The sequence below is a fragment of the Littorina saxatilis genome, linkage group LG15 (genome assembly GCF_037325665.1).
Source record: "Littorina saxatilis isolate snail1 linkage group LG15, US_GU_Lsax_2.0, whole genome shotgun sequence".
In the NCBI taxonomy this organism is placed as follows: Eukaryota; Metazoa; Mollusca; class Gastropoda; order Littorinimorpha; family Littorinidae; genus Littorina; species Littorina saxatilis.
This window is the reverse complement of record NC_090259.1, coordinates 16,693,213-16,702,940: the sequence shown is the minus strand read 5'-3', so window position 1 is coordinate 16,702,940 and position 9,728 is coordinate 16,693,213. Positions and strand designations below refer to the sequence as shown.

The 9,728-nt window shown below is 42.5% G+C and overlaps 1 protein-coding gene across 1 annotated transcript in view; it reads left to right on the top strand.

The window, feature by feature from the left end:
- LOC138947935 (prominin-1-like) overlaps positions 1 to 9,479 on the top strand; it is a 27,260-nt gene extending 17,781 nt beyond the window's left edge. The window contains exons 8-15 of the mRNA XM_070319461.1: positions 82 to 219; positions 703 to 759; positions 3,202 to 3,267; positions 3,974 to 4,021; positions 5,037 to 5,123; positions 5,895 to 5,963; positions 7,543 to 7,635; positions 9,294 to 9,479. Of these exons, the coding sequence (XP_070175562.1) occupies positions 82 to 219; positions 703 to 759; positions 3,202 to 3,267; positions 3,974 to 4,021; positions 5,037 to 5,123; positions 5,895 to 5,963; positions 7,543 to 7,635; positions 9,294 to 9,479 (744 nt within the window). The remainder of the gene's footprint in view (positions 1 to 81; positions 220 to 702; positions 760 to 3,201; positions 3,268 to 3,973; positions 4,022 to 5,036; positions 5,124 to 5,894; positions 5,964 to 7,542; positions 7,636 to 9,293) is intronic.
- Positions 9,480 to 9,728: the final 249 nt, after the last annotated feature.

Below are 9,728 nucleotides of genomic sequence, written 5' to 3'. Positions count from 1 at the left end.
GCATAGGCTACACTTACGTGAGCCAAAAAGTAGATAGTACTTCGCAACGAAGGTATTTCATCAAATACTGTTCGTTGACAGCAACTGAACATTACCGCCCTGCTAAGCGGCGTCAACGTGGATGTCGGGAATGTGGATCTGTTGAGCGGTGACGTGGACCAGTACCTCAAATATATGGACGCACTGCAGGACCACGTTCCCTTTGCACAGCTCCAAAATGTAGGTACACGGCCAATGCGTGCATGTACTGTTGGCTGTACAAGTACAGGTTGTCAAATAATTATTGAGAATTAGAATTCGATCGCTTGTGGTACTGGTCTTTATTTATAATGTATAGATAAAGTGTATGTACTGTACTATACCAGCACGTACGGGAATGCACGTGCATGCGAATACGTACATGCCTCAATCATAAACAGAGGCTGGCATACTTGTACAGATCGACAAAGCCACAGACACAGACATCGAGACAACTGCATCTGAAGGAATGAAATTACACAAGAAATGTACGCAAGATTACAAAACAAAACACACACACAAACAAACACACACACACACACACACACACACACACACACACACACACACACACACACACACACACACACACACACACACACACACACACACACACACACACACCTCCGTTTATGTGAAAAGCTATAGTCTCTCATTTTCTGTTGGTTTCTCCGGTTTTTGCAGCTATCAAGCGAAGTCAACGCCACTGCTAAGTCGGCAGAGTTTGAAGCCAAACTAGCGGTACGTAGGTTCTCTCACCCTTCTCCGCTGTCTCACTTTTTGCCCGGGCCGACTGTCCGTGGACAAAAAAACTTAACGTTGAGATTATCTCGGAAATTTTTAAAGATAGACCTCTGAAACTGTGCACACTTTTAGGGTTTGATGATCTCACGAAGTGAACCCAGTTTGGTCGACCTTCGTCAAATGTAAGGGTCAAAGCGGGGTCATGTTCGTTTCATAAAAAACTTAACGTTCAGCGGGTTATCTCAGATGTTTTTGAAGCTAGAGCTTTGAAACCCTATTGCACACTTCTAGGGTTTGATATAAATCTCCGACTTGACCTAAGTTTGATTGACCCTCGTCAAAATGTCGGGTCACAGGGGGTCATGTTCAATTCATAATAACTTAATATTGACGATTTATTTCAGGTGTTTTTGAAGCTAGAGTTTTGAAACGTTGAACACTGCAGGGGTTTGATAATCTTTCAACATGACTCTAGTTGGGTTTCCCCTCTTCACATTTTTGGGTCAAAGCAGGGTCATGTTCGTACAAACTTTACGTTGATATTTTCTCAGTTATTTTGTGAGCAAAAGCCTCTAAACTTTACACAATTGTAGGTGTTGATAATCAGCAGACACGATCCAATTTTAGAGTCCCCGCATGAAAATGTTTGCTGGAAAAGATTTTCACAACTGAAAATGTCAACTGAGCTATCAAGGATCCATATAAGTCTTAATCAGTCATGTTATGATGTCATAGTGTCAGAAATGAGGTCGCGCACGTGTCTGAGTATTACATATTTTACATGGGCTGGCCAAAACTCAATTTGGTCAACAAAATTAGTATTCTTTTTCAAAATTTGGTGGATGTTGAGTATGTCGACAGGCTAGTGATGGTGGCAGGGAGGAGGTTGGGGATTGTGCAAGTTTGAATAATTATGTGAAATATTTTTTGGGTTGAATAACTAAATGGATTGATAAAGGTCACATCAGGAGTTCTCTTGAACATTATATTATGAAGCTGGAACAGCTTCTGGTGTTTTTCTTCTTTTTTTTTTGAGGGGGGGGGGGGGGTCATAGGTAGTGGAATCCTCATTTTAAGACCTACAAAACCCTCAGAAAATCAGGTCTTATAATGGGGGTAGACTAACAGATGTTATGAACAGAATATCTTAGAAAACAGGCTCTTGATAATGTCTTATCGGGGGTTTAAGGTCTTAAAAGGAAGGGCGTAAGGTGGTTCCGGGAGGGGCGGGGGTAACGAAGGCAGGGTTCGACACTAGCGGGGGCGGGGGGCGGAACGCCCCAGAGTTTTGTGTTCCGCCCCAAACATTGCCGAAGCTTGGGGCCCACTCCGCCCCAGGATAAATTCCAACAATGACAATCCGAAAATTCTAATGCCAGAGCCAATCACTAAAAATCGCCAGTCAAAGTCGTCACTGAAATTTGCGTTACGATCAATGCTGCAGTCAAGAAAAAAAAATATTGAAATCGTCGAAGGACAATGCCGCAATGGGAAATAACTCCCAGATTGCGTTCTATAGCGTGAGAGATAAGTATCGCCTTCAAATGCCAAACGCAAAATGTGGCGACACATCCCTGGTGTAAAAAGACATGGAAATGAAGATGAAGAACAGGGTGGAGAGAAACGAAAAAAGGAGACGGATGCAGCCAAAAGCGCGAAGCGCTGTCGTAATTTCAATGTCAAATGGTTGAAAGAATTTCCCTGGCTTCAGTACGATGAAGAAAAACAAACAATGCATTGCCGCACGTGAATACTGAGAGTGGGCCCCAGATGTTTGTTTTCCGCCCCAGCAATTTCCATCTCTGGGGCCAGTGTGGCCCCAGGCCAAATAAGTTAGTGTCGACCCCTGGAAGGCGAGTCGTGTGCAAGCATTGGCTTTTCTTGTTTTAAACAATTTGACCCCATGAGTGTAAGGAACCAAAGGTCGATCATCAGAACTGATGAAGGGACGGTGGATATTCAGTGTGAAGATTATACAAGATCAACAAGGCCGAATACGAACTCAGGCAAAAACAAAAACGTTACACCCGCTTCGCTCGTTTCTTTGTCTTACTTTTTCCTTGCCTTACGTGCACATACAACAACTACGAAACTGAAATAATATATCGGTGTAAGTGTTCTAATTAAGATGTGTAAGGACAGTTTGTAAGTGTAAGAATAGGCTAATGGCTGAAACATATTTTCTTATATATTAACGATCAATCATTCAATCTCTCTCTCTCTCTCTCTCTCTCTCTCTCTCTCTCTCTCTCTCTCTCTCTCTCTCTCTCTCTCTATCTCCCTCTATCTCTCTCTCTCTCTTTCTCTCTCTCTCTCTATCGCACACACACACACACACACACACACACACACACACACACACACACACACACACACACACACACACACACACACACTGACACACACACTGATAATGCCAAGAAACTACGCTCTTTGCAGGCCCCCCAGAGGCAGAACTTCAGTGCTGCAGTCAACGGTAACTTGCGGGAGATTGAAAGACTTACGGTAAGAAAAATGACAGGTGCATTATTTAGCGTGTATTTATATATCTATAACTATATACGGCTTGTGTGTGTCCGTGTGTCAGTTCCGCGATGCACAGCCAAAGTTCTCGATGAATCTGCTTCAAATTTGGTGGGCATATTCAGGTACACCCCGGACACAATCCAGTCCATGAAAATGTTGAACACGTGCTCTCACCGATTTTGGTTTTTATGGTTTTTCTGTACATCCAATCCCAGTAACTCTTCCTTATCTTCTCCACTGTTTTGCGCGTTTATCTCCCTTCCTTCGTTCCCGGTATTCGGCTCTACTTCTTACCGGCGAAGCGGGTATTCATCTAGTATATATATATTTATATCTTACCATGTTAGCTAAGTCGCCTTCAGGCAACGTGCAAAACCATCACGCGAAGGAAGCGATATAAGAAAAGATATCTTTGAGTTCAGGAAAGCTTATAAAGACAATAAAAGCTGCTTTAGTGTTGTAAAATGCTTGTCATCGACTCACCTGAGCAATCCGGTAGTAATGGTACTGACTTGTGTCTGGGTGTATGGCCGTACGTCTGTGAGCTAAAAAAACATTAGCCTTGAGGTTATCTCTGTTAATGAGGTCGGAGCTTTGAGACTTAAATTTCTTTCAGGGTTTGATGACCTCCAGATATGACGCAAGTCTGGTTGACCCTCGTTAAATTTCAAAGTGTCTTTTGCAGGAAAAAATAGAGAAGAATAGTGCGAAACTGCAGGCTAGTTTGGGAGATGTGAGTATACCAAATTACTGCACATCATTTCTTTTCCCACTCTCCCTGTCCCCTCCTCGATCTCTCCCACTGATTTTCACTACCTCTGTTTGCTGAGTATGGTAGAGAAATGAAAGGCCTTTCAACTCATATGAGTGGTTTTACAACAAACAGCCTCATTACAAAGATCTGCACTCAAATGCATCTGCCTGGTTTTAGTCCATAGATCTCTCACTTGATTAACACTATACGACCTAGTTTCTGTTACCACAAAACAATTTTGGAATTCTACCAAAATAGGAACGGTGGTGTTCTGGCCCCGTTTAAGACTACCACTTGTTGCCTTAGTAAGTCGTAACGAGCAGTGTCTGTCTATAAAATTATGGGCGGGAAGGCAGCAGTAAACAACAAACTTCAAGTCGAGTTTTTGTCCAGATGTTTTTAAAACTAGAGCTTTGAAAGGCATGTGGGGTTTCAGGGCCGGACTAGGCTAAGAGGAGGGGGGGGGGGGGGGGGTTGCCAGTGGTGGTCAAGGGGGATGTTACCCCTGGCGGGGTCAAGGGGCAGAGCCCCTTGTGGGGGTCAGGGGGCTTCGCTCCCTGAAGCTGATAGGTAGGTCATATTTCTGAGATAGGGAAATGGTCGCTCCTTGCATGAAACGGCATAAAATAAACAATAATAAAAAATGTTTTAAATAAGTGAGGCACATGTTTAGGCTAGGCGGGGGGGGGGGGGGGGGGTTGCGCAACCCCCATAACCCCCCGGTAGTCCGGCCCTGGGTTTGATCATTTCCAGACATGACCCTATAGTCTGGCTGAGCGTCGTCAAATGTCCATGTGGTGAGCGGACACACCTTGAGACAAAACCAGAATTGTCCTTACATGGCAGTGTTCTTTCTTCGCAGAGACACAGGCATGAAGCTAGACCATCAAGGGACAGTGTGCTTCAGTGAGTCTCTGTGCCCCAAGCGCCTTTTTTTCATGTAAGTTTTTATATATCTGTTCGCCTCTCTGATGATCTGAATGTTTGTGTGCAGATCAAGACCCAAACAAACAACAGCAGAACAGATGCAATAGCTGCACAGAGCATGATTCCAATCGCTTGTGGTGAGGAGAAACCAAAGGTTTGTTTTGGAACCAAACTGTTCAAAATACTCAAATATTGCAACACTGCCTAAGGGTCGATTTTGGGTGTGACCTCATTTGAACGACTGTCACGTGACTCCAGTGAGACCAATCTTTAATCCAACCGAAGTGTGCCAGATAGCTTTGTCCCGTGCCCTTTCGGGGATAGAAAGTTGGACAAAATGAAGACGTATATGGTTATTTCTCGCACTTGATATAAATTATGAGTAATTAGCTGTGTCTACAGCTGGCCGTATACAAAAAACTTAATTTTGAGGTTTTCTTAGAAGTTATTTTTTTAAGCCAGATGGTCAAAAGTTCACACATTGGTAGAAATCTGACTCACTTGTGTAATCAGGAGAGTCCCTGCTTGTAAAAGACGTTTTCCAAAAATAACTCTCTCAGGATTTTCAGAGGTCTGGAAGAGTAAGAGCCCCTTTACCTCGGACAAACTTTTTACGGAGTATGTTCCACGATTCCGATCGGTTGTATCCTGCGATCGGAACGGACAACTAGGTATGACGTGTATGCTATGCCGCGTGCGCTAAATATAACACAATTTTCTTTCAAAAATATCATCATCGGAGCCACGAATCGCCAACGATGGCTTGCTGATCACTGGAAGGCACAGAGGGACACAAAAATATATACGACCTTGTTTAAGAAAAATGCATGCTCTTAGTAGGCTGCTGCTTCTTGCCTACCACGATGATGAGGTAATTAATGTCATTATTGAGAAACAAATGAAATGCATTTTCGTATGTTTCCAGGTAATTGAGACGTTTGTGAATAGGTTGAACATGATGATCGAGACGTTTACTAACGAGAGTAAACGCGGTGTGAGTATCAATTCTTCTTCTTCGTCGTCGTCGTCTTCTTCTTTTTCTTCTTCTTCTACTTTTTACATTTAGTCAAGTTTTGACTAAATGTTTTAACGTAGAGGGGGGAATCGAGACGAGGGTCGTGGTGTATGTGCGTGCGTGTGTGTGTGTGTGTGTGTGTGTGTGTGTGTCTGTGCGTGTGTGTGTGTGTACAGAGCGATTCAGACTAAACTACTAGACCGATCTTTATGAAATTTGACATGAGAGTTCCTGGGTATGATATCCCCAGACATTTTTTTCATTTTTTTGATAGATGTCTTTGATGACGTCATATCCGGCTTTTTGTGAAAGTTGAGGCGGCACTGTCACGACCTCATTTTTCAACCAAATTGTTTGAAATTTTGGTCAAGTAATGTTGGACGAAGCCCGGACTTCGGTATTGCATTTCAGCTTGGTGGCTTAAAAATTAGTTAATGACTTTGGTCATTAAAAATCTGAAAATTGTTAAAAAAATAATTTTTATAAAACGATCCAAATTTACGTTCATCTTATTCTCCATCATTTGCTGATTCCAAAAACATATAAATATGTTATATTTGGATTAAAAACAAGCTCTGAAAATTAAATATATAAACATTATTATAAAAATTAAATTTTCGAAATCAATTTAAAACACTTTCATCTTATTCCTTGTCGGTTCCTGATTCCAAAAACATATAGATATGATATGTTTGGATTAAAAACACGCTCAGAAAGTTAAAACGAAGAGAGGTACAGAAAAGCGTGCTATCCTTCTCAGCGCAACTACTACCCCGCTCTTCTTGTCAATTTCACTGCCTTTGCCGTGAGCGGTGGACTGACGTTGCTACGAGTATACGGTCTTGCTGCGTTGCATTGCGTTCAGTTTCATTCTGTGAGTTCGACAGCTACTTGACTAAATGTTGTATTTTCGCCTTACGCGACTTCTTCTTCTTCTACTTCTTCTCTTTCTGCGTTCATAGGCTGAAACTCCAACCTAAACTCATGTTTTTAGTTGTTTTTTTGGGGTTTTTTGTGTATGAAAGTTTTTACCCCGCCTTTTGTGCAACCCAACGCCGATTTTGGGGATGCATGCTTGGTATTTTTGTGTTTCTATATACTATAGCTCACCAAACTATTTCATGGGTTACAGGATCTTTTCCGTGTGTATGCTCAAGTGGTCTTATGATTGCGTGTACACACAAAGGGGGATAAGGAACTTTGTTACAACCAGAGTAAACCTGGCTTTAACATGGGATAAGACCACCCCTCCACTTGGTCACACACCAAAAATCAACGCCCTGACTGCTTGCTGTGGTTAGCTGAACATTTTTGATGAATTCATTTTCGAAAAAGTTACCAGTGTCTTTCACAAAATTAATTCTGAAAAGAAATACCAGTGGGCACAGAGAGCATCCAGGCTATTAGTTTTTGTATAGTGACCAAGTGGAGGGATGGTTTGATCCCATGTAAAAGCCTGGCCAGGTCTGAGACAGTGAGGCCAACTTTTTTTTCACGCGGCGGAGTGGAACTTTAACAAAATAATAAAGTGTGTTGTTGTTCTTGTTGTTGACGTTAGGTGATGGAGGACTACGGCAAGTGCGGCCCGCTCTACACCATCTTCCAGGTGATCATGCAAAACGCAGTGTGCGGCAACCTGGCCAACATCCTCGTACGTATCTCACGTGCTGTGGTGGCGTGCACGACGATGTGCCCCACTGGATGGGACCCGAGCCGTAGTTCGTTCGGATTGAAATTTTTGAATACATTTCAAATTCTCTCAATCAATCAAAATCTCAAATTCTATCAGTATCAATCAAGATCTCAAATTATATCAGTACGACCCAGCGCTTGGTTCCAAGCACTTAGTTTGGCACTGTCTCGTGCACACCACCCCTGCTCTTCTCTCTACACCTGCCATTAAAACCTATGACAGTGTAGAATTCACGGACTGTGTCTTGACTTCCACGGGAAAGCCTGTCATATGATTTGAAACTGCTTGGGAAAAAGGAAACAGAAAGAAATAAGCAGAGACAACGAAACAAAAACCACGAAGTAAAAACACCTGAGTGTGTTGGTTTGGAAGTGCACTAAGGTTTATAAGTATCTTTCCTTTCTTTCTTTCTTTCCCGCAGTGGTTGTTGTTGTTGTTCTCTCCCTCTCTCTCTCTCTCCTTGTCGGTTTAAGATAGTCCTTTTTTCATTATCTTCATTTGTATATTTAGTCAAGTTTTGACTGTTTTAACATAGAGGGGGAATCGAGATGAGGGTCGTGGTGTGTGTATGTATGTATGTATGTATGTGTGTGTGTGTGTGTGTGTGTGTGTGTGTGTGTGTGTGTGTGTGTGTGTGTGTGTGTGTGTGTGTGTGTGTGTGTGTACAGCGATTTAGAGAAAACTAATGGACCGATTTTCACGAAACTTTACATGAGAGTTCCCGAGTATAATATCCCCTCCCGGGTTTTTTGTTTTTCTTCAATTTTTTATTCAGGCAAGCACAGATTTATAATGACACATTCAAAAGCATTGTCACTGATAAAATTTTTCTTTCAGACATTTTTCAAATTCAGTCCAAAAAACCTGGACATGTTCACATTGCCACAATTAATGATAAACTGTATCTTTTTCTCATTCACAAAAATTACATACATTACTTGTGACTACCCCGATGTCTTTCAATATTGCATTAGTCACTAAAACCCTGTTATTTATTTTAATTTCACCCTTTTTTTTTTTTCTTTTTTTTTTATAAATGTCTTTGACGACGTCATATCCGGCTTTTTGTGAAAGTTGAGGCGCACTGTCACGCTCTAATTTTTCAACCAAATTGGTTGACATTTTGGTCAAGTAATCGTCGACGAAGCCCGGACTTTGGTATTGCATTTCAGCCTGGAGGCTTACAAATTAATTGATGAGTTTGCTCATTAAAGTTGTCATTAAAATCACTTTTCGCAAACAGATTAAAAATTGATTGCGTTGTATTTCTCATCTTCTCCTGAATTCAAAAATATATAGATATGTCATGTTTAATCTAAAAATATGCTCAGAATGAAAGGAAATAGGTTCAGTAAGTACTACGGACGCGTGCTTCGCGGAGGCGAGCGTGACCCGTCTCGGTCTTCAGTATCGTTAGCCTCTCTGAATGTAGTCTCGGCGATGATTGGTTTGTGGTGTTGATCATGACTAAATGTCTGTATATCGCTTCACGCGACTTGTTATGTTTTAGTTTTAGCAAGGTCAGATTGTAAGACTAGGCGTCAGCCTAAAATCTCCGTCCTTGGCTTGAGTAATGAAGATCGTTCGTTTGTTCGTTCTTTCGTTCCTTTTGTCAGAACGGGCTTTGGCTGGGGCTGGGCTGGTCACAACTCTTCCTCCTGGCGACAGCCAGCGTGGGTGTTGGCATGTGCAGAATGCTGCCCGCACCCTCCCATGCCGAATTCGAAGACCCGGGCCCATACCCGTGGCCGCACCCGACCAAAGGCACACAAACCTACGGGCGACTAACTCTGCCACCGTAGCCCCTCTGATGCCAAACGTAGTGAGTCTAACTCAAAACAAGAGGCGAAGCCTTCAAGGCTCACGTAAGAAATCGACAAACAGTAACACAAACTCAATCATTCCGTCACACATACACACACACAGAAAGAGCATAGGTGAAACTGTGCAAGAAAGCGAGACACTAGATCTAGATCTGTCTGTCTGCATGTAGCCTACTTACAGGGACACGACTGCCAACTAGTCTCGGCCCTCTCAAAATATCAATGACC